At 39.8% G+C, this 25,202-nt stretch overlaps 1 protein-coding gene across 2 annotated transcripts in view; it reads left to right on the top strand.

The window, feature by feature from the left end:
- Positions 1-25,202, top strand: part of Golm2 (golgi membrane protein 2) — an 81,738-nt gene that overhangs the window by 53,536 nt on the left and 3,000 nt on the right. Inside the window, exons 8-9 of one of the 2 annotated variants that reach the window (XM_057781735.1) lie at positions 635-805; positions 16,950-17,117. In XM_057781735.1, coding sequence (XP_057637718.1) covers positions 635-805; positions 16,950-17,117 — 339 coding nt within the window. The remainder of the gene's footprint in view (positions 1-634; positions 806-16,949; positions 17,118-25,202) is intronic. The other variant, XM_057781736.1, reaches the window with a different exon arrangement.

Below are 25,202 nucleotides of genomic sequence, written 5' to 3'. Positions count from 1 at the left end.
GCCTTGCTTGCAGTCTTAGTCTATAAACATCATGGCAGGAAGCATGGCAGCATGTAGGCAGGCATGGGGCTAAGAGCTTACATTCTGATCCACAGGCAGCAGATTGAGAGCCTGAGACTGTTGTGGACTTTTGAAACCTCAAAACTCACCCCAGTGATACATTTCCTCCAACAAGGCCGTATCTCCTAATCCTTTCAAACAGTTCCACTCCCAAATGCTCCGGTGGGAGCCATTCTTATCCAAAGAAATTATTAGAAGAAAGTATTAGATCTAAGATAACAGTTATGATTCTTTGTATAGATGAAGATGACAGAGTTTAAAGGTGTTGAAACCCTGGTAGTTCCTAGAGATTTCTAGCAGCTGTTTAAGTTTAGAGCACGGAGAAGAAATGAGTGTCATTTCTACTGTGTAGAAATCCACAGACAAAAAAGGTAAGTAGACTTGTAGTCAGTGATGGAGATGCTTAACCACAGAGAAGGTGGCATTTGATAAACTAGTAAAGCTTAATAGCAAAACAACTTCTATGACCTCCCAAGGTCAGATGGTCATAGGATTTTGCTTTTCTAAAGCAAGTCACATGAAATTGTTCTCTTAAAGAATTACATTCTTTTAATTTGATGTTTTTCTTCCACAGGTTCACAACTAAACCAGAATGAAAATCCTGGTACTTCCAAACAGAACCCTTCAAATCCTCTTCAGCACCTAATTCCAGGCTCAAACCTGGAGCGAGAACCCAGAATTCAACCAGACACACTAAAGCAGGCCACCAGGGACAGAGTCAGTGATTTCCACAAATTGAAGCAAAGTAAGAATCAATTGACGAATACTATGTTAACAGAAGTTCTTTAAATACAGTGAACTTGTTTCCGAGACTCAGTTATGGTCTCGTTGTTATGCTCTAACAAATATATGTAAAGAGAAAGTATGGGTTTTTTTTTTATTTTTTATTTATTTATTTTTTATTTTTTTGGTTTTTCGAGACAGGGTTTCTCTGTGGCTTTGGAGCCTGTCCTGGAACTAGCTCTTGTAGACCAGGCTGGTCTCGAACTCACAGAGATTCACCTGCCTCTGCCTCCCAAGTGCTGGGATTAAAGGCGTGCGCCACCACCGCCCGGCGAAAGTATGGTTAAATTTTAAAGAAAAATAGCTTTTAAATGGATAGAAACTAGTCTAAGGAAATTATAAAGTCTTATCATAGTCACCATTATTAATAAATGTCAGGTGAGTTGATTTCTTAATATATGTTTAGTTCGTTGCATTTAAACTTTTTTTGAGAAATAGGGAAATTTCATTTTGGGAGTCTAATGATTGGAAACTTTGACTAGGAGGGGCAGAAAGTAGTTTTGAAAAGTGGCATATTCTGGGGAGAACAGGCACCTGGTGAGGCTTCTGTAGAGGGAGGCTCAATATCGCTCCCTCCTCCATCCCCTCCAGTTGTTTCTGCCTTATGTAGGTATGAACAGTAGTACTGTGGAATGAAGTATGTTGCTTAGTTACTTCAGAGACATTGATTTTGGCAAGTTAACATTTCAGTGGGACCTATAAGTAAAACCCATGGTAGCAGAGAGAATTTACTGTAGGAGCTGTTCTTAAACTGTGCTTTCCATTCCATTTTCCTTTAATGGCTTCTCCCCTCCAATTCTAAGTTGACAGAATGCTTAAAAGCTTCAGTTATGACAGCCCCTGTTCCAGAGCCATAGTGTTGTTTGCACACAGGTGATATGTATTGAGAACTGGACAGCATATATAATTTATTCAAATACTCCTGTCTTCTAATAGCTACTTATATGGATGTATATGTGAATATGTAGTTTGGATATTACTTGGCTTTCCTTCTTTGATATTTAAAGCATATTTGTGCATATTGATTAAAATAATAAATAAATAATGTTTTATTCGTAAGAATGTAGCTAATATCTTAAATATGTTGGGAAAAAATCTTTTCTTAAAGCCGCACTATGGAATTAGCCTGTGTGTTGGTTACTTGTTTCACTTCTGTGACAAAATACCTGCAGAAAGCACTTTAAGGAAGAACTTATCTGGCTCACAGTTTACAGTACCGCCCACCAAGTTGGGAAAGGCATGTCAGCAGGAGCTTGAGGCAGCTGGGCACAGTGCATCCTCAGGCAAGAAGCAGAGTGCTGAGTGCTCTTGCTCAGCTCCCTGTCTCCTTCTTATTCAGTCTGGGATCCCAACCCCTGAGTGACAGCACCCACATTTAGAGTGGATCTTTCAACTTTAATTAGTCTAATCTAGATAACCCTGTACAGACATGCCAGAGGCTAGTCTCTTCAGTGATCCTAGATCCTATCAAGTTGACAATATTAAGCATCACAGCCTGAAAACAATTATCTCACCAAGGACAGAGGATAACATTAAACAAGAGATTTAAAGAACTAGTCCTGGTGGCTAACACCTACACCTCTAGGCACTTCAAAGACTCAGACAGGAAGATCATAAATTTGAAGCTAACCAGGGTTAGTGAGTTCAAGGCAAGTCAGGACTGCATAGTGAAACCTTGTCTAAAAAGGGGATCAGGGAATCTGAGGATACATCTAAGTTGATAGAGTGTTTGCCCTGGATTTGATTCCCAGTACCACATAAACCAGAGGAGATCGTGTACACCTGTAAAGTCAGCTGTTAGAAGGAAGAAGGGGTATGAGTTCAAGGTTATCCTTGGTGTATGTTGAGTTTGGGATACAGGCAATTCTTTCAATTCAAAAAAGAAGGAAGGAAAAAAATTAACAAGGCTGATAAGATGACTCAGTGAGTAAGAGTGCTTGCTAACAAGCATGATGATCCGAGTTTGATCCCCAGGACACACACAATGAATAAAAGAGATAACTGACTTTTGCAAATTGTCCTCTGATCTCGACATTCATGTGCCATATCATACATGTACTCATGCACATGTGTGCACACATGCATGCACACACACATACTAAATGTTAATATATATATATAATAATAACAAAATAGGATCAGACATAGTGGTGTATGCCTTTAATCCCAGCACTTGGGAGGCAGAGGCAGGAAGATCTCTGTAAGTTCAAGGACAGCCAGAGCTACACAGAGAAACTGCTCGAAAAACCCAATAATAACAACAACAACAACAAAGTAAAGTGTCTTAATTTGTCACTCAGATTCATATAACATTGATTCTATAGAATTTTTCTCTAGTACTGATTTGTATTTATGTATAGGTAGATAATCTGTAGTTAAAGAATGTCTCTAAATAATGCTTGGAAATTACTCTCTATAACTTACCTTAGAAGGATCCCTGCTGAGCCATAAATTATTTTCTGTGTATCATTAATGTATATGAAGAACTGAAATCACTGTACTCACTTTTCAAAGAAAAAAAATGTATGTGTTTTGCCTACATGCATGTATGTGCATTATATACATGCGGTGCCCCTGGAGGCCAGAAGACAGTGTTGGGCCTCTTAGAACTGGAGTTACAGGCAGTTGTGAGCCCCTGTTTTGGTGCTGGGAGCTGAACCTGGGTCCTTTGCAAGAGTAGCAAGTGCTCTAAACCACTCGTTGTCTCTCCAGCCCCCCAGGCACTGTTTTTAATTCACTTGACATTATTTGTTATATGCCCGTTGTGGGGTAATGGAAACAGGGTCTTGCTGTAGAGCCCAAGATGACCTAGAACTTGTAGTTCTCTCCAAACTCAGCTTCCTGGGTGGGACAGATGTGTACCACTACACCAGCTCTCTTACATACCTTTCATCTGTGTCTGTGTCTGTGTAACACTTATGTATCTGGTGCCTGTGGAGGCCAGAAGAGGGTATCAGATCCATGGAACACATGTTACAGGCAGTTGTGAGCCACCATCTGGGTGCTGGGACTTCAACCCAATTTCTCTGGAAGAGCATCCATCTTAACTGCTGAGATATCTCTCCAACCCTTTAACCAATAATTTTGTTTTTGTTATTAAAAGAGACACGTGTGTGCATCTGTGTGTACGAATGTGGGTCCATATGCCACAGTGCTTAAATGGTCAGAGGACAGTTCAGGTTTGTGCCTCACTTTCCCCTCTGGCTCATACCTTTCACCTTGTTTGGAATAGTTGCTGGCATGTTGTTTTCAACTTTATATGCCAGACTAGTTGGCTCTTGAACTTCTGGGACCTTACCTGTCTCTGCCTCCCATCTACCTACAGGATCACCATTGCTTGGGTTACATGTCTGGCTTTTACAGGAATCCTGGGGTTTTGAGCTCAGGTCTTCACATTTGAGCATGTGTTTACCTTCTGAGGTATCTGCCTAGCCTACATATACATTTTTAATATCTAAATTCCATTGTGCCTTTTACTCTTATTATTTAGATTATTTCATATTTTCTTATTTTAGTTGTCATGATTATGACTTTGTTTTCCCTTAGATTATTGATTCTTCCTACTTTTTGAGTGTTTCTTCAAGTGTAGTTCCAAGAGTGAAATTACTGAGTCAAATACTTACTTGATTAGGTTCTTCTTTGCGTTCTTCTTTAGAGCAGTTTCCAGTGTCACTGATCTGTTGTCCTCTGCTCTGTCCACATCCACTTATCTTCTAGGGTATTTAGAATATAATGTTTCCAAAACAAGATCTCCTGAGTAAATTGGGAGCATTGGGACCTTGGGGGAGAGTTGAAAGGGAGAGGGGAGAGGAAGGGAGGGGAGCAGAGAAAAATGTAGAGCTCAATAAATATCAATTAAAAAAAGAATATAATGTTTCCTTCAGGGTGTTTTGGTGGGGTTTGGAAGTATAGCTCAGTAGTAGCACACTTCTCTAGCTTGTATAAGACCCTTGGTTCAGTCTCTAGCCCCACTTTCTGATGGTGTCTCTGTGTAACAGACTTAACTGTCCTGGAACTAGCTCTTGTAGACCAGGCCTCGAACTCACAGAGATCCGCCTGCCTCTGCCTCCCTAGTGCTGGGATTAAAGGCGTACTTGTGTTGATTTTTTAAGCCACTTACTCTGAACGTTTTATAGTTTATTTCTGTATACTTACTTCAGATCTTTATAAAATAACTCAGATATTACCCTTTAATAAATGACTTTTGAATGTTTATCCTACTCTGGTACCTTTCCTGATAGAAGGCCTTATTATGTATTTTCTTTAATTAATTAATTGATTGACTTTTTGATTTATGTGTACTTTGGGAGTAAAGTGTGTGCAAATGTATGTGCAGGTGCCTTCAGAGGCCAGAAGAGAGTTCTGGGTGTCCTGGAACTGGAGTTACAGACAGTTGTGAGCCTCCATGTGGGTGCTGGGAATTGAAACCTCATCCTCTGGAAGAGCAGTCAGAAGTGTCCTGAGTCCATTAAATTGGCATTCCCTATTCTCTCCTAAGAGCCCCTGACAACCACTAATCTCCTATTGTAGATATCTCGATAAATATAATCATGAAATGTGTGGCCTTAAACCAAGTATGGTAGTACACTCCTGTGAGCCCAGTGTCTGAGATGTCTGAGGTTCAAGGTCATAGCAAATGAGAAGGTGCCCTTTAATGCCTGGCTTAACATGTTTGGAGTCTTTGAGTGGTGTAGCATGCAATGCTGTTTTATTCCTTTATAAGCTAGATAGCAATCAGTTTATGGATGCATTTTGTTTAGTCACCTATTTGTGGACACTTGATTTATTTCTACTTTTTGACTATTTTGAGGATTGCTGCCGGGCGGTGGTGGCGCACGCCTTTGATCCCAGCACTTGGGAGGCAGAGGCAGGCGGATCTCTGTGAGTTCGAGACCAGCCTGGTCTACAAGAGCTAGTTCCAGGATAGGCTCCAAAACCACAGAGAAACCCTGTCTCGAAAAACCAAAAAAAAAAAAAAAAAAAAAAAGAGGATTGCTGCCATGAAGATTCATGCACAGGCTTGCTAAACACCTGTTTTCTGCTTTGGGGGTATGTGCCTAGATGGGGAATTGCTGAGTCACACAATAATTCTATGTTTAGCTTTTTGAGGAACTGCCGGGCTATTTTCCATAACAGCTGCACCATTTTATTAATACATTTTCCCCTGTAATATGGAAGAGTTCCAGGGCAGGGGATATGGCTCAGTTGGTAGAGTGCTTGCCTAGCATTCACTAGCCTAGCGTACAGGAAGCCCTGTCCTGTCTCTGAATCTTTGTCAGCACCACATAAAGTCAGGCACACTTGTAATCTCAGCTTCCATAGTGAGTTCAAGATCAGCCTGAACTACATTGAGACACTGTTTCAAAAAAAAAAAGTTACAGTTTCCCTAACCCCTAGCAACACTTAGTCTTTTTCCTCTCCTTGTCTGTCTGTGTCTGTGTCTCTGTCTGTGTCTCTGTCTCTGTCTCTGTCTCTCTCTCTCTCTCTCCTGTCACCCCAGTGGATGTGGTGGGTTATAATTCTTTCTCTTGTTTGTTTTCAGGGCTGTGGTCCCACTCTGGCTTTGCACTGACATCCTAGGCTTCAGTTCTTTTGCTTTTGATTTATGTCCCTTGAGACTGAGCTCCTTTTGATGTTCCATTTGTGTGTCCTCTTTGGAGAAATGTCCATTCAAGTCCTCTGCCCAGTTTTAAGATTGAAATTTTTTTGTTGTTATAAGATTTTTTTTATTCTTTGTGAATTTCATTAAGAATTTCTTATATATTAGGGATACTATAGCTATTAGTTTTCTATATTAAATACTAGAACCCTTAACTATACCATCTTCAGTTTCTCTCTCTCTCCTTCTCTCTCTCTCTCTCTCTCTCTCTCTCTCTCTCTCTCTCTGTGTTTTCTGTTTTTTTGAGACAAGGTTTCTCTGTGTAGCCCTGTCCTCTGCAACAATATCAAGTGTTCTTAACCACTCAGCCATCTCAGCTCCTTGTTGTTGATGTTTTGAGACGGTCTTGTTTTGTAGCTGGTTGACCTGAAACACAAATCAGTCCCCAAGCCTTCTGAGTGTTGAAATTACAGATGTGAGCCACAGTAATTTTTTTTTTACATTTACTTATTTAGTTTGTGTGTGTGTGTTTGCATATGAGGGTCGGAGGACAATTTAGCAAAGTTAGTTCTCTTCTTGCACCATGTTAGTTCCAAGGATTGAATTGTCAGTCATGATAGGAAGCACCATCTTTCTTTTTTTTTTTTTTTTTTTTTTTTTGGTTTTTTGAGACAGGGTTTCTCTGTGGTTTTGGAGCCTGTCCTGAAACTAGCTCTTGTAGACCAGGCTGGTCTCGAACTCACAGAGATCCGCCTGCCTCTGCCTCCCAAGTGCTGGGATTAAAGGCGTGTGCCACCACCGCCCTGCTAAGCACCATCTTCTTGTTGGCGTTGGCCTATCATGGTTTTTTGTTTGTTTTGAGACAAGGTTTCTAGCCCAAGCTGGATGGAACTCCTGAACTAGCTGAAAATGCTCTTAAACTTCTAATTCCCCTATCCCCTACCTCCACCTTCTCAATGCTGAGCTACATTATATCTATACATCACCATACTTGAATAATTTTTTTCTTCCCTTTTAAAAAGTTTATTACTCAGTTTTTCTCTAAACCTATGTTTTAACATTCTTAATAAATTTCATTTTACTTTGGGGATTGTCTTAGTTAGGTTCCCATTGCTGTGATGAACCATGATGACCAAAAGCAACTAGGGTAGGAAAGGGTTTATTACACCTAACAGCTTACAGTCCTTCATGAAGGCAGTTAGGACAGGAACTCAAGTCAGGGACTGGAGCAGAGACCACGGAGTAGTGCTGCTTACTGGCTTATACTCCCAGACTTGTTCAGCTGGCTTTCTCATACACCCCAGGACCTCCTACCCAGGAGTGTCACCATTCACAGTGGACTGGGTCCTTCCAAGTATGTTATTAATTTAAAGAAGAAGAAAGTGCTTTCAGGCAATCTGATGGAAGCTTTTTCTCAGTTGAAGTCCCTTTTCCTAGATAACCATAGCTGTGTCAAGTTGAAAGAACAGCCAGGACGGGAATAGTGCTTGTGGTCTATCATTCACATATTAAATAATTATCTTACTTAAAACTTATTGGGGGACAGAGTGGTAGCACACACCTTTAATTCTAGCACTTGAAAGGCAGGGACAGGCAGATCTCTGATTTTGAGGCTATCCTAGTTTTCAAAGTGTGTTCTAGGCCAACCACAGCTACACAGTGAGACCCTGTTTCACTTAAAATATTAATAACTAGGGGCTGGAGAGATGGGTTAGTGGTTAAGACAACTGACTTTCCGGAGGTCCTGGGTTCAATTCCCAACAGCCACATGATGGCTCACACCCATATGAAATGAGATCTGGTGCCCTCTTCTAGCAGGAATGCATGCAGGAACACTATACTAAATAAATAAATATATATATTAATAGTAAATGTCAGTATTTTTGAGTATTTCATACAGCGTGTTTGGGTCATATTCATTCCCCATACTCTTCAGATCCATCTCATTCCCTGCCTACCCTTCTTTCACATTGCGTGAATATTCTTGTATATATGGCCTTCTATTGAAGTGTGATTAACTTTCTATGGGACTACACTCTTTTTTTTTTTTAAATATTTATTTATTTATTATGTATACAATATTCTGTCTGTGTGTAGGTCTGCAGGCCAGAAGAGGGCACCAGACCTCATTACAGATGGTTGTGAGCCACCATGTGGTTGCCGGGAATTGAACTCAGAACCTTTGGAAGAGCAGGCAATGCTCTTAACCACTGAGCCATCTCTCCAGCCCCGGGACTACACTCTTAAAGAAAACTGGTTTCTCCCTTTCCCAGCAGCTATCAGTTGCTAATAGTTCCTCAACTACAGTTGAGACTTGATGCCTACCTCCTTTCTCCATGTTAAGATTTGTTCATGCTGTCAACAACTACTTGGAGTTCGTATGTATGGCTGCTGTTTTGTTCAGAAGTCGCTGTTTTCTTGTAGTTGTCTATCACCTCTGACTCTTACACTCTTTCCTCCCCCTCATCCACGATGATCACTGAGCTTTGGGAGAAAGTGGTCTGATATAGGTAGGGTTGGGCATTCTGCAATCTCTGATTCTCTGTACCTTGACCAATTGTGAGTATCTTTATTCATCACAATCCACTACAAATCAGAGCTTCACTGATGAGGACTGAGACATGTATTCATCTATGGCTATAATGATAAGCCATTGGGAGTTAGTTCAATAATACGTCTAGGAAAATAATAGTTGTAGGTTTTCCTTTAGAGCCTATGACCTGTGTAGCCACAGGTTCTTGGCCCCAATACTAGTGCCAAGTATGGTTTGTGGAACAGACCTTACATTCAGTCAGAAAGTGGTTACTCCCGTGATGTTGAAAGTACTGTTGCTCCAATGGCCCTTCTACCCAGAGTTCACAGCGGGATAGGACTGCTGATGGCTTTTCTCCTCCAGTAGCCTGCATTGCACCTTCCAGCACAGCAAAGCTAGCCAGTAGGGATGAAGCTTTCACATCTCCAGAAGTTACATTCATCAGCTCCTTTAAAGTATGATTTTATATGTATGAAGACATATGTTTGTAGAGCATGATGCGCTGGAGTCCAGAAGAGAGCTTTGTGGAGTTGGTTCTTTCCACCTTTTCCTGTGTTCTGGGGACTGAATTCAGGTTGCCATCTTATGTAACAAACACTTTTTACTCTCTGAGCCATTTCACCTGTCAGTTCTAATTAGTACATTTATCTTGAGTCTATGAGTTTGAGAAGTACTGTTTTGTATGGATTCGATCCTTAAAGTTTAAAAAGGTTGGGGTTTTTTCTTCAAAAAAAATTTTACTTACAGTTATATTCTTTTTCTTTGAGACGTGTGGATTGAATCCAAGACCTTATAGAGGCTAGACCTCTATCTATATCCTGAGCGTCAGTTGATTAAGTTCTAATGAACAGTTTTCAGAAAACTTAATTTATGTTGAGTTGAGACTGTTTACTACTACTTAACAAAATCTATTTCCTATACTGTATAAATATTAGTCATAATCTATAATCTTTACATCCAAGACTCCATACTTCCTTGGCTTTGGTAGTCTTATGATTATCTCTGAAATTGTTGCTCTTTAAATTCAGTTGATTGTAGCATGAGAAATAAAAACCCAGAGACAGATATTGGGATTCAACCTGAAGGTCAGAAAAGCAAAGCAGCCAAGCCACTAGAGAGCCCTTATCTCTAAGAAATCCTCAAACTAAAGCCTATCTTATCCCAGTTTATATTCCTCTGTAGTACGGGATTAAAGGTGTGAGCCACCACTACCTGGATTTGTTTCTTCATTGATCTTGTGTAGCCCAGCGGGGTCTTGAACTCACAGAGCTCCATCTGCCTCTGTCTCCCAAATCCTGGGATTAAAAGTGTGTGACACCACTGCATGGCCTCTGGTGGCTTAGTTTTACCTTCTGGTCTTCAGGCAAGCTTTATTTATAAAATATAAATAAAATGTCACTATAGTTGATATTATATATTTACTTTTATTTTTTTTTTTTTTTTTTGGTTTTTTGAGACAGGGTTTCTCTGTAGCTTTGGAGCCTGTCCTGGAACTCCCTTTGTAGACCAGGCTGGCCTCGAACTCACAGAGATCCGCCTGCCTCTGCCTCCCTAGTGCTGGGAATAAAGGCGTGCGCCACCACCGCCCGGCCCATATATTTACCTTTTTTCTTGTTATTTCAAACTAGGTTTGTTTTCGTTGTGTTTTGTTTTTACATGTGTTTGTATATATACATGTGTGTTCATGAGGATATTGACACATGTATGTGCATGCATGTGGAGACCTGAAATTAGCATGAGGTGTCTTCCTATATCACTGTCTACTTTATTTGCTGAGGCCGAATCAGTCACATCAAGTGTAGCTGGCTAGCTTGCCTCGGGGATCTTGTCTCTGCTTCCTGTGTACTAGAATTACAGGTTGTCACCTGTAATTGTCAGATAGGTGCTGGGAACCTCAGCTCTGAGTTACGCAGCAAGTACTTTATCCACTGAGCCATCTCTCCAAACCCTTGTGTTTTCAGCTATTACTATGAGCAGATAATTTACCTTTCACAGAGGCCTACCTGTCCCTACATTGAGAGCGCATGGTGCCACTCATTTTGTAGCTTTCTGCTACTATTTGCTCATGCATTCAGTACATTCTTTTTTTTTTTACAAGGATTCACAAAAATACTTATTGCCAGTGTGGGAAAAGATTTTATAGAATTATCTTCACGATTCTTAACTCAAATTACTCACACCAGCATTTCTGATAATGTTTAAAATGTTAAATCTAATGTCTTTTAAGTGTAAAACTGGCCTTTATGGTTAAGTTCCCCTTTATTTAAAGAGTCCAGAATTTTTAAGAATTCTCTCTTGAGATCTGTAGATCTATGACTTTTGCTGCCATTTTTATTTATACTCAGAGAATGTCATCAGTATTATTTTCATTCAGCTTTGTTTGCCAGGGGGTGAACATCATTGAGTCATGACTAAAGTTTATTTTAAAGTGTAGTTTTACCTTGTAATTTTCTTCCTTTTGTATTTTATATTAGTTACTTTCATTGCCGTAACCACACCGTCTTGCAAGAAGCAACTTAAGGAGGGAAATGTTTGTTTGTTTTGGCTCACAGTTCATGGTGACAGAGTCCATTATGGTAGGGAAGGCATGCTCATAGTCAGAAAAGGTAGAAAAGATTAATGGTACTAGCATTCTTTCTCTAGCATGCTTTCTCTTTTTCATTCAGAGACCCTACCCCATAGGATGGATCTGTCCACATTCAGGGTGGTCCTTCCTCTTCAGTTCCTCCTTTTCTAGAAATGTCCTAGACACATCTAGAGGTATATTTCATTAGGACTCTGAATCTAGTCAAGTTGACAGTGAAGATTAGCCCCACAGCCTTATCATTTTCTCATTTGTTTTTGTCTTTGTCAAATTTTTCTCCCTCTTTTTTTTTTTTTAGCTTTTTTTTTAAGTTTTTTCTTGTTGGTTTTTGTTGTCATTGTTGTTGTTTTGGTTTTGCTTTTTGTTTTTTGAGACACGGTCTCTCCATGTAACTGTCTGGCCTGGAACTTGCCTGGAACTTGCTGTGTAGACCAGGCTAGCTTCTAACAGAGATCTGCCTGCCTCTGCCTCCTGAGTTATGGAATTTAAAGCATGTGCACTCATAACCAGATACCCTGGTTTTAAGTTAAGTTTTTATATCCCTCTCAACAATCTTCAATAACGGGATTATTAGAGCTACACTCTCTATCCTGCCAGAGAGTTGGTGAGTAGCAATGAGCAACACCAGTCAGATTGCTATAAAGATTGCAGTTCCTGACTTAAACCTCTTTTTACATGTACATTAAAACTTGAAAATGCTGCTTTGGGAACATGTTGTCTGCTCAGGAGCGGGGGACAGAGGGAGTCCAGCGCATGCACGTGCTAGGCAAGTTCTCTATTACCTAGTTGCAGCTCCAAACCCAAGACTGTTATTGGAAGTAGAATACTCTTTAGCATGTCTCTGTGCTGCTTTCAGCAGCACCTACTTGTGCTTTGAAACTGTCGTGCTGTCACATATTTGGTGCAGCCCTAACTTTGTCTGTGCTGTCTTGTCTAAGTCAGTTTCTCTTCTTGAACTTCTTCAGAGCATGCTTCCATTAGTATATGCAGCGTGCCACTTTGTCCTGTGATGGCTGTTTACTTTTCTCTTCTTTGCTAAGTTGATAATATCAGCAGGGTGAGAGTGTATTACTTTTTGTTCTCCCAGCCTAGCAAGCATTTGTTAAACACTTATAAAGTTGTTCTATCAGTATTTGAATTTTGTGTTTCTTTAGATAAGCAATGAATTTATTTATTTAATATATAATCATACTTAATGTACAATTTATGTTTTCATTTTATATATTTTGGTGTAAGATTATTAGCCCTAAACAGGGTTTTTCTGTGTAGCCCTAGCTGTCCTGGAACTAGCTCTGTAGACCAGGCTGGCCTTGAAGTCACACAGATCCACCTGCCTCTGCCTCCCAAGTGCTGGGATCAAAGGTGTGTGCCACTACCACCTGGCTAGCCCTAAACTTTTTGTATTTTCTCTTATTGAAAAATTATAAGGCAGTATACATCTTTAATCCTGGAACTCCAGAGGCATAGATAGGTGGATCTTTGTGAGTTCCAGGCCAGTTTGATTTACATAATGAGCTCTAGACCACACACTGAGACCGTTTCTCAAAATAAATAAGTGAATAAACCATATATGTGTATATATATTTGTTTCAGTTTTTATTTTTTAATCAGTAGGGTGGAGGGGCTCACTGGTGGGCCAGTCTAACTGAAATGAAGAATTCCAGATTCAACGACTCTTTTTTTTTTTAGGAAAACAGTGAGGGGGAGGGTGCTAGAGAAAAGGCTCTGAAGTTAAAAGCACCTAGTACTTTTGCAGAGGACCTGAGTTTGATTCCCAGCACCAGCTCCAAAGGATCCAACATCTTCTGACCTCCACAGGCATTGCTGGTGCACACATATGTGCACGCGCACACACACATATTTTTAAAAATAATTAAAAATGAGAGAATATTTTACTAATTTATTCTGATTTTGTTCTTCATCTGGAAGCACTAGAATATTATTTATGATTTTAATTATTTTGTTGTTTTGTTTTTCAAGACAGGGTTTCACTGAGTGGAACTCACTCTATAGACGAGGCTGGCCTTGAACTCACAAAGATCTGCCTGCCTCTGCCTCCCAAGTACTGGGATTAAAGGTGTATACTGCCACACCCAGATTTGATTTTAATTATTAATTTTTCTTTGTTTAACTATATTCCAAATAGGTGAAAGAATATTTGGAATTGAAGGTAAGGTTAAGCCTTCTTGTTTATTAGATACATAAGTACACAGTTTATAGGAATGCTTAGACTTCTATTAAATTTGACAGTTTGATCTTTTATTGAGCTATAACTATATGTTCACAATGTTTTGTTGAAAAATCTTTTGCAGAAATAGAAAACTTAACTGAGCAGTGGGTGGTGCACGCCATTGATCCCAGCACTGGGGAGGCTGAGGCAGGCAGAGCTCTGTGAGTTCAAGGCCAGCCTGTTCTACAAGAGCTAGTTCCAGGACAGGTTCCAAAGCTACAGAGAAACCCTGTCACAGGGGCTGGAGAGATGGCTCAGCGGTAAAGAGCACTGACTGCTCTTCCGAAGGTTCTAAGTTCAATTCCCAGCAACCACATGGTGGCTCACAGCCATCTGTAATGAGGTCTGGTGCCCTCTTGTGGCCTGCAGGCATACACACAGACAGAATATTGTATACATAATAAATAAATAAATATTTTTTTAAAAAAAAGAAAGAGACCCTGTCACAAAAGAAAGAAAGAAAGAAAAGAAAGAAAAGAAAGAAAAGAAAGAAAAGAAAAGAAATAGAAAACTTTATGATCGCCGGGCGGTGGTGGCGCAAGCCTTTAATCCCAGAACTCGGGAGGCAGAGGCAGGCGGATCTCTGTGAGTTCGAGACCAGCCTGGTCTACAAGAGCTAGTTCCAGGACAGGCTCCAAAACCACAGAGAAACCCTGTCTCGAAAAACCAAAAAAAAAAAAAGAAAGAAAGAAAGAAAACTTTATGATCTATGGCTATATTCAGCTAACATGGGAATTGTGTGTAGATCCACGTGATTTTTTTTAATTGGGAATGATTGGAAATATTTATTACATTTATATTGTATGTGTGTTCATACACCTACTACAGTGTAGACATGTCAGCCAAAGGACAACTTGCCCTTTCTTCTCCCACTGTCTGCCTTTTTGGTTGTTGTTGGTTTCTTTTTGTTTTATTTTGTTTTGGTTTTTGTTTTTGTTTTTCTTCAAGACAGGGTTTCACTGTGTAGTCTTGACTGTCCTAGAACTCACTCTGTAGACCAAGCTGGCTTTATCCACCTGCCTCTGCCTTCTGAGTGCTGGAATTAAAGGCATGCACCGCCACTGCCCAGCTCACCCGGTGCCTTTTAAGAATGGAATTCAGGTCCTCAGGCTTGATTGCAGGTTCCTTTACATCCTTAGTAAATCAACCTCATTCCTATTTGGAGATTATAATGACTTTCTTATTTTTTGAATGTGTGTGCACGCGTGTGCACCATGGAGAGAGCACAGAGGCAGAAGATAACTTGTGGGAGTTGTTCTTCTCCTTTCATCTTTGCTTTGGGCTCCAAGATTTTACTCAGGTCATCAGACTTTTGTAGCAAGTATCTTTACCATCTGAGTCATCTTTCCTGACCTTTAATATTAATTTTCATTCTGGTAAATTTAATGCTAAAGTAGTTTTGTGAAGTTTTTATTGCTTTCTTTGTTGTAGGTCTAGGAACTGAGCACATAGCTTGATATAGTGTGGACAAGTGACCTATCACTAATCTTTACTCCCAGCCCTCGTCTGTTTGTGGATTAGATTTTTTGTGTACCTGGAGTGTTTACTTGTACATTTTGCAATGTGTGTTCTTATATATCAGGGAGAGAGATCAGGCATGACAGAAGGCCCATTACATGCTGAGCCATCTCACTGGCCCCATTTCTGCTTTTAATGTCCAGGTTTTAACAGCTTTTCATATGAGGTATTAAGTTTATTGCCCTTCTTGAATTTTCATTGTTATGAAAGCATATGTGATTTTAAATAGACCAACTTCTTTAAGCTTCCATTGACATTTAAAAGACCTGACCTAGGAAACAGAAAGGGATAACATAGGATTTTTTCAACGCAAATACTAATAAGGATCTGATTTGTACTGTTTGCCATGCCTCCTTAGGAGCCCATGGCTATGGCTAGTCAGTATTACTAAAAGGAATTTGAAGTAGCCTTCAGATAGTGTTAGTTTGTCTTACAGTGCAAAGAGAATTCAGTTTGCATAGAACTCATGGATTGCTTTAAAAATGGTCTTCAAATCATTCATGAATAGTATTTGTAGCAGTAAACAACTTCAGATTTCAGTATTATCATATTTATTCTCTTCCTAAAATATCATTTTCAACTAGTACTTACATTAATGAAATTATAGGTCTTCCAGACAGTAGTGGCACACACCTTTAATCCCAGCACTCAGGAGGCAGAAGCAGGTGGATCTCATGAGTTTGAGGACAGCCTGGTCTATAGAGAGAGTTCCAGAACAGCCAGGGCTACACTGTGAAACCCTCTCTTGTAAAACCGAGAGAGAGAGAGAGAGAGAGAGAGAGAGAGAGAGAGAGAGAGAGAGAGAGAGAGAGAGAGAGATTATAGGTCATTAGCCAGCCAGGCCCGTGGTGGTGCATGCCTTTAATCCCAGCACTCGGGAGGCAGAGGCAGGCAGGTCTATGTGATTTCGAGGCCCACCTGGTCTACAAGAACTAGTTCCAGGACAGGCTCCAAAGCTACAGAGAAACCCTGTCTCAAAAGGAAAAGAAGAAAAAAGGAAGGAAGGAAGGAAGGAAGGAAGGAAGGAAGGAAGGAAGGAAGGAAGGAAAGAAAGAAAGAAAGAAAGAAAGAAAGAAAGAAAGAAAGAAAGAAAGAAAGAAAGAAAGAAAGAAAGAAAATTCTAAACATGGCACCCTTTACTTTAAGAAAACTTTTAAATCACCAGAATTAGGGAGACCATCCTGAGCTACACAATAAAACTTTGCCTCAGCAAAAAACATTAAACTTTTTTTTTTTTGGTAGTCCCGGGTGTCCTGAAGCTCCTCCTACCTCTGCCTCCAAAGTTCTGGGATTAAAGGTGTCCACTACCACTGCCTGCAGAAAACATTAAATCTTAACAGGAAACACTAAACACAGAAGAGAAATTGTTGAGTAAATTTTATTTGGGGGTACAGCAGGAGTAGAGTTGCTGCTCGGCCCACTAGTCTCTTGAAGTATAATCAATAAACTTATTTTTTTAAGGTATTTTGAGTCTTCATTCTTAATTACTTTTGTCTTGTATAATCTTCATAAAATGTGTTCTTTTGTGACCAGTACTCTGAACGTTGCTGGGTTTCCCTTGACTACTTTCCCATCTGTCTTCAGTATAGGTCCCTTCTTTTCTGCTCTTTACTCTTGAATTAATCCTCTACCTACTTCACAGGCCGATTCTTTGATGAAAATGAATCCCCTGTTGATCCGCAGCATGGCTCTAGACTGGCGGATTATAATGGGGATGATGGTAACGTAGGTGAGTATGAGGCAGACAAGCAGGCTGAGCTGGCTTACAATGAGGAAGACGATGGTGATGGTGGAGAGGAAGACGTCCAAGGTGAGCGTGGCCTGGCTTCCATGCTGTGACCGTGAAACTCACCTCTTAGGTTTGGTTGAATTTGTGTAGAATTTTCCCCACTTACAGTCATAGCTGTATCTTGGTCTTAACTCGAGATTTTGTATAATTTTTCAGTTTTGAGAACTATTTTATGATAGAAGTTTGTGAGTAATTGGAAGGGTCATTCTTTTCATTTTTAGATTATATTATTGATATAGTGACAATTTGAAATGCAGAGTTTTCAAAATTTTTGGGATTAAATTGTTTGAAATGACTCTAGGCATTACTTGAAGCAAATATTTCAGTACCTTTTTTAAAAATCTCACTGGAGAATACTTAGTATTCTAAGTATACACAAATATTGCCCAGACAGCTTTTTTGTTAAAGCAAAGCCACATGGTCTCCATAAGGAACAGAAATTTATTCTGCCCCTGGTGGGACATGAGAAGGTGAGGTGTTCTGACAACTTTAACCTTTATATTTAACGAAAGGTTTGAAAGATTTGTCTTCATGGTTAATACACAGATTCAACACTTTTTTTCTTGTTAACTATTGCTTCTAAGCTTTTAACTTGGTAAACGTTAAGATTCCTACCTGTGTGCATGCCTCAGACCACACTGCTGTGCTGTAGTGGGGCTTTGGGCTTCTTTTCTACCTGCTTGTGTTTAGTAGTATCTATGGAGTTTTAGAGTTTTAGAGTGTTTTTTATAAAAGTTACCTTTGATCTTAGGGTATAAAGTATAAGATTTCTGTAATACAATGCATGAGTTTTCTGGGGTAACAAGTTTTTATTTCTTTTTATAGTTATTAAGTTACTTAGGTTCAGGACAAGAATTAATTTTTTTAAAACTTAGAAAATAATTTAATTGCCCTCGAATACTATATAGTTAGGATAAAAAGGAAGGCTAGTGATCTGACATCCTAGGCATTATTTTATAGTCCACTCTAGATTGGGAATAAGAATAAATATGGTTATTTGTAAAAAGGGAAATTAATAGGTACTGTGAGCGCATCATCTCATCCTTTTCTCATAATTTTTTCCTTTGCTCATTGCTTTTATGATTTGATTGGATTATGTTTGCTTGCCTTTATCTGTAACACTTTATGCCTTTTGTCTTGCATGTGTATCATATCACCAATTAGATTGTAAGCTCTTGAGCAACCAGAATTTTCATTTATTTTACCTTGCATCTTATTTGTGTTCTTTTTTGTGCCTGTTCTCTCACACTGTTTACACTCAGGGCCCAAGCAATGCTGTTAACTGTTATGCTTTTTTATTGGCGTCTGTTCTTATAACTGACCAGCTGAATGTTCTTTAACTCTGGTCACAGCCTGCTCATTTGCCCTGAGGAGTCTTTTCCCCCCTTAAGGATCTCTATCATTTAATTAGTTCATTTTGAGGTTTTTATTAGAGCAATTAATTTCAAGTATTATTAATCTTACATTTTTGCTTGTCTTAAGCCTGATGATTTTTAATCACAGAATTTCTTTTAATATTTGTGTCAATTTTATGCACAGTGAGTGATTTTCAGTGATTTCCCTCTTCCATTCTTGTATTCTCCTCCACACCCATTTCTCATTACTGCTATGCTTTTCCTTTCACAAAAGAATCATAAGTTTATTGATTCTAAGGCCCAAGATATTTTCAGTGAAGTAGGGAGGTGGTTTTTTATCCCCCCCCCCCCACTTAGGATCTCTTGTAATCCAGGCTCACATTTAGCATATAGTTGAAGGCTCACATTTAGCATATAGTTGAAGGCAACCTTGAACTTTTAATCTCCTGCCTCCATCTCCCAAGGGCTGAATTAGAAGCATATGCCAACACCTCCAGTCTTATGTGGTGCTGGGAAAGAAACACAGGGTAGTGGGTGAGCACTCTACCAACTAAGCCACATCCCCAGTTCTAAATTCTTTGCTTCAGTGTTTGCAAGTAAATCCTCCTTGAGTTGAGACTTGCTTCTTAATATTTATCTTATTTTAGTGTTTGTTAGTAATAGTGGAGACTCATCACAGAACAGAAATAAGCAGGAATGGCAGCCCCAGTAAAGGGAAATATATTGGGTAAACTGACTTTAACATAACTGTTTAAAAGACTTAAAATAATTTCAAACGCATTTGTAAGATTAGGTTCATTATTAACTGTCCAAAGAGTGGGGGGGGGGCAGCTCAGCCCCTACTTAACAAGTTAGATTGCAGATGTTATTGCAAGGTCAGATTTTGCAGAGTTGAAATCATTTTTCACTGTGTCAATATTGTTACAATGTTTTTACAGCCCAAGCAAGTCTTAAAATTGAGTAATGGGGGCTGTGAGAACAAAACCACATATTGGAGTTAGAGTTAAAAGAAAGTCTGTGTAGTGCTTCTTAAATCACATAGTATTCTGTGCAGAGCTAGAATGTGACCCACCTTTCAATGGAGTTGTTGTGTATAACTTAATTACTATAGGAAAATACAATCCCTATTTGAAAATGCCTGAGGCACATTTATCCCCAAACTCAGGAAAGAAAGAAATGTTTTTGCCACTGTTAGAGCCTTACGACCAAAGATAAAAACAAACCCTGAAGTGTGGCTGGGCATGGAGGCCCACACATGTAATCCAGCACTCAGGAAGCTGAGACAGGACAACAGAGAGAGCTCTAGGCTATTCTGAGCTACAGATCCACATCTTTTCTTTTTGGTTTTTCAAAACAGTGTTTCTTTGGAGCCAGTTCTGGAACTAGCTCTTATAGACCAGGCTGGCCTTGAACTTAGAGAGATCTGCCTGCCTCTGCCTCTCCAGTGCTGGGACTAAAGGCGTGCACCACCACCTCCTGGCCACATCTTTTCTTTTACTTTAAATTTTTTTTCCTATTTTATGTTGAGTGTTTGGTTTACATGTGTGTCTGGTGCCAGAAGAGGACAGAAGTGGGTGTTATATCCCCTGGAGCTGGAGTTACAGATGGTTGTTAGCCACCATATAGGTGCAGGGAATCAAACCTGAGTCCCTTAGAAGAGCATCTAGTACTCTTACTGCTGAGCCATCTCTCCAGCACCAAGACCTTGCTTGAGAGAAAGAAATGGGGAAGAAGTGGGGGAGGACTTGAGAAAGAAGCATTATATTTTTTTGTTGTTTTTTTGTTTGTTTGTTTTTTTTTGTTTTTCGAGACAGGGTTTCTCTGTGGCTTTGGAGCCTGTCCTGGAACTAGCTCTTGTAGACCAGGCTGGTCTCGAACTCATAGAGATCCGCCTACCTCTGCCTCCCAAGTGCTGGGATTAAAGGCGTGCGCCACCACCGCCCGGCGAGAAAGAAGCATTATTAAGGTTTTCTAGGCACAGGCTCTGCTCTACTGATTGTGGAAGCAGTTTGAAGAGTAAGGTATACAGGGTTAGAAACTCCAACTGAAGGCTAAGATTCTGTTAAATACACTCTGGCATAGATATTAAACAAGTCAGATTGTAAAATGGTAGCTTTGACCAATAGGAAGCTAAAGCATTCCAGCCTTACTGTTCTCTGTTCATACATAACTGATAATGGAGTCAGCACTATTACTGTTACCTCCAGTATTTGCTAATAAAATTAAATAAGGCCTCCTTTCCTGTGTTGACTTATTTTTATTTCAGATTCTTAGAGTATCCTAAAGGAAATAATTTATTTGCAATAATATAAAAATTTGAAAAGAGTAACTCTGGAAACAGTATGCCTTAGATAGATAACAAGTCTTTGGGTGTTTTGTTTTGTTTTGTTTTGTTTTTTGAGACAAGATTTCTCTGTAATAGCCCCAGCTGTCCTGGAACTCGAGCTGTAGACCAAGCTGACCTCAGACTTACAGACATCCCCTGCCTCTGCCTCCCAAGTGCTGGGATTTCTTTTTTTTTTTTTTTTTTTTTGGTTTTTGGTTTTTCGAGACAGGGTTTCTCTGTGGCTTTGGAGCCTGTCCTGGAACTAGCTCTTGTAGACCAGGCTGGTCTCGAACTCACAGAGATCCGCCTGCCTCTGCCTCCCAAGTGCTGGGATTAAAGGCGTGCGCCACCACCGCCCGGCTCATTCTTTATTCTTATAAGAAGATAGAAACTTGGGCCTGGAGAGGTAGGTGGCTCAACTGTTCGTCAGAGGACCTGGGTTCAATGCCCAACATCCACATGCCATTCCACGACCATCTGGAACTCCAGTTCCAGGGGATCCAGTACCGTCTTCTGATCTCCAGCCCATGTAGGTTGGTAACAAACAAAACACTCACATAAAATTTTTAAGTTTTTTAAAGAATTGTTACTTTTGGGGCTGGAGAGATGGCTCAGAGGTTGGGAGCACTGGCTGCTCTTCCAAAGGTCCTGAGTTCAATTCCCAGCAACCACATGGTGGCTCACGGCCATCTGTCCTGAGATCTGGTGCCCTCTTCTGGCATGCAAGCATAAATAGAAGGAATGTTGTATACATAATAAACAAATAAATCTTAAAAAAAAAAAAAAGAACTGTTACTTTTAAGTATTCCTGTGTATGTCTATGTCATCAGATCCCCTGAACTAGAGTTACAGGTAATTGTAAGCCACCTGTTTTGGGTGCTGAGAACTGAACTCAGGTCCTTTAGAAGAGCAGCAAGTGCTCTTAACTGCCGGGCTGTCTTTCCAGCTCAAAAATAAAAATCTTTTTAAAAAGAATATAAATTTCCTTTGCTCTTTAATCTCAAAGACGTTTTTAGTTTATTTGTAAATATTAATAAGCAATAGGCACTGTCTACATACAGAAGTTTAGCTGAGCCGGGCGGTGGTGGCGCGCGCCTTTAATCCCAGCACTTGGGAGGCAACGGCAGGCGGATATCTGTGAGTTCGAGACCAGCCTGGTCTACAAGAGCTAGTTCCAGGACAGGCTCCAAAACCACAGAGAAACCCTGTCTCGAAAAAGCAAAAAAAAAAAAAAAAAAAAAAGAAGTTTAGCTGAGTATTTCAGAGCCTACATCCCAATGATTAAAAGCCTAAATTTCAATTCTCTCTTGTAATTCCCACAACTATAAGGCAGAAATACATGTACTTACTTATGTGTGTATGTACTTCTAACAGAAGTTATGTAGACTGCATGATTTGGTATCAGCACTTAAAACAGAGCACTTCATTCTGTAAAGCACTGTCTTAGGTGTTTGCTCAATAGTTTTTTTTTTTTGTGTGTGTTTTGTTTTTGTTTTTTTTTTTTTGGTTTTTCGAGATAGGGTTTCTCTGTGGTTTTGGAGCCTGTCCTGGAACTAGCTCTTGTAGACCAGGCTGGTCTCGAACTCACAGAGATCCACCTGCCTCTGCCTCCCGAGTGCTGGGATTAAAGGCGTGCGCCACCACCGCCCGGCCTGCTCAATAGTTTTTTAAGTAAAACAATCTAGAATTTTCTCTCTGGATTGCCTCCTTTGAAGGATAGTTGTCCTCCGCCCTATGGGTGAGCTTGTGACTTTGTGGACCTCAGTGTCATAGTTTAGTTCATAGTCCTTTCTTACACTCTCAGGGAGCTTTACACTGACATCACAAATGATAGCTAGCTCTCTGGTTGTATTTTCTTGGTTTCTTCATGGTTAGATACTTCAGGTTCTGCTGCTTTCTGTAGAAACTAAACTCTTAGTTTCTGTGCTTATCATCGGTGTATCAATTCTATTCTGTCAGGTATTGTAGCTAAATATAAAGAAATTGCTGATAGAAACTTGAATTCTGGGTAGAAAACTACACTGAAAGCAGACTGTAGTTAGTGTAAATGATGCTGACTGCAGTGAAATTCTTGAAAACGGTGTATAAGCATTATATCAGAACTGTGCTGGAGTGGACTGGGGCTTTCTAGCTCAGTGGTAGAGTGCTTGTCCGCATCCTCAGCTCCTGAGACTGGGCCCTAGCTACACCTACACACATGCCAAGTAGCGAGTGTAGACTTAGCCCTTACGTTCATAGTGGGCTTCGCAAACAGACACCGCAGCCACATCTTTTATTCTGAGGTAGGACAGTGGTTCTTCTTGTACTGAGAAGGTGCAGTGCAGCTCCAAAGGAGAGGAACTAGGTCGTGTTTAAGTATTTGGTCCAGGAACAAATTTCAGTGTTTTCTGTTCCTAAAACCTTCGCTTTTATCTCATTTTCTCTTTGTATTTATTCATATAAAGTTCAGAAAAGTAACAACATTTTTCCTGCAATAACTTTTGTGTTTAATTTCTCAAAATGTTCCGTTGCTCCATAATGATTGTCTTCATTTAATTACTAATTCTTGAAAGATGTGTTCAAAGGCATAGATTGAGACCTCATAACTCAGGTTCTCCAGAGGGCATTCTGACTAAGTGTCTGTGATTGTTTCCCCCCTTTTAAAGACAAAGATAGGTTTGTTTGGTTTTTGTTTTCTTTTGTTTTTTAAGTGTGGTTTTTTTTTTAATAAGAAAGTGATTGCCATGATTACAACACACAAATGTGAATATAGTATAACTTCAGCCTTTACAAATGTTCTAATACATCTGGGATGCATTTTACTTTAGAGATAATGTACGTGATCATCAAGCAAGGCCTGGTGCCACAGGCCTCTAATCCCAGGTGTTCTGTAGGCTGAGGACAGGGAATTGTAAATTCAAAACCAGCCTAGGCAACTTTTAGTGAGATACTATCTCAAAAATAAAAAGTAAAATCCATCTAGGGATATGGCTTGGTGAGTAGTGTGATCAGAGCCCTGGGTCCATCCATAGCACCATAAAACAGATGAAAATCAAATGACGCACAGATCTAACCAGGCTGAGGATGACAAGTGTGCAGGCAGACTGTTTGGAGGTCAGTCCACAGCACCACCTCCTAAAAAACAAAAAAGTGATCAGTTTTAAGAATATGGTACAAAATGGTTGCCTGCAATTCTAAACAAGAATTTCTATGATTTTAACAGGAAAGTTGTTGAAAGGAAAAATAAAGTTGGCTTGTTTGTCATTTCTGAAAGGCCAAAACAGCATGTGGAAGGTTGAAACAGGAGGATTATGAGTTCAAAGCCAGCCTGAGCGACGTAGTGAAGTTGTCTCAAAAACAAACTGTTGTAGGGAGTTTAGATCTGGGAGGAGTTGGTATAGGGCGTGGGAGTCAGTATGATCAAAATACATGTATGACATTCTCATAAAGAATTCATAAAAAATTTTAATTCAATATAATTAAGATTCAAAGATGGTCCCTAATTTATAATGGCCGAGTGTATGATTTTTCAGTTTTCCAATAATACATACAAAAGCATACCCATGCAGCCACTCTGCCCTTCATTTTCAGCATGGTATTCAATCAACTATGAGAGGTACTAAAAGATAAATAACAAAATGAAGCATTGAACAAAGAGAGCCAACTCTTGAGACTTTAAACTTCTTTCCTTTTTTTTTCCAAACCCCCTTTTTTGGAGACAGGGTTTCTCTGTGTAGCCTTGGCTGTCCTGGAACTTGCTTCATAGACCAGGCTGGCCTCGAACTCATAGAGATCCACCTGCCTCTACCTCCCCAGTGCTAGAACTAAATGCGTGTGCCACCACTGCCTGGGTCTTCCTTTGTAGCTTAACTATAACGTAATTGTACTTATTTTTGAACAGTTATATTTAAAAATTAGAAAAGGGGGTTGTTATTGAGAGATAAACTGACAGCACAAAAACGGCAGCTGACAGAGATTGTAGCTAGAGGAGTCTTACTGCAAGGCACTCTAGTCACTTCATACAGCTCTTCAAAAAGGCTTTGAGGGCCTAACAATTTTTTTCTTTTTTTCTTTTTTTTTTTTTTTTCTTTTGGTTTTTTAGAGACAAGGTTTCTCTGTGTAGCCCTGGCTGTCCTGGAACTCCTGGTCACTCTGTAGACCAGGCTGCCCTTGAACTCACGGAGATCTACCTGGCTAATTTTTTAAAAAATATTTATTTATTTATTATGTATACAATATTCTGTCTGTGTGTATGCCTGCAGGCCACAAGAGGGCACCAGACCCCATTACAGATGGTTGTGAGCCACCATGTGGTTGCTGGGAATTGAACTCAGGACCTTTGGAAGAGCAGGTGAAGCTCTTAACCTCTGAGCCATCTCTCCAGCCCCCCCCCACCTTTTCTGAAAAAAAGAGTTATGTTTTGGTTAGTGTACTGCATTTAGGAAG

The sequence above is a fragment of the Chionomys nivalis genome, chromosome 9 (assembly GCF_950005125.1).
Source record: "Chionomys nivalis chromosome 9, mChiNiv1.1, whole genome shotgun sequence".
In the NCBI taxonomy this organism is placed as follows: domain Eukaryota; kingdom Metazoa; phylum Chordata; class Mammalia; order Rodentia; family Cricetidae; genus Chionomys; species Chionomys nivalis.
This window is presented reverse-complemented; position numbering and strand designations above follow the sequence as displayed.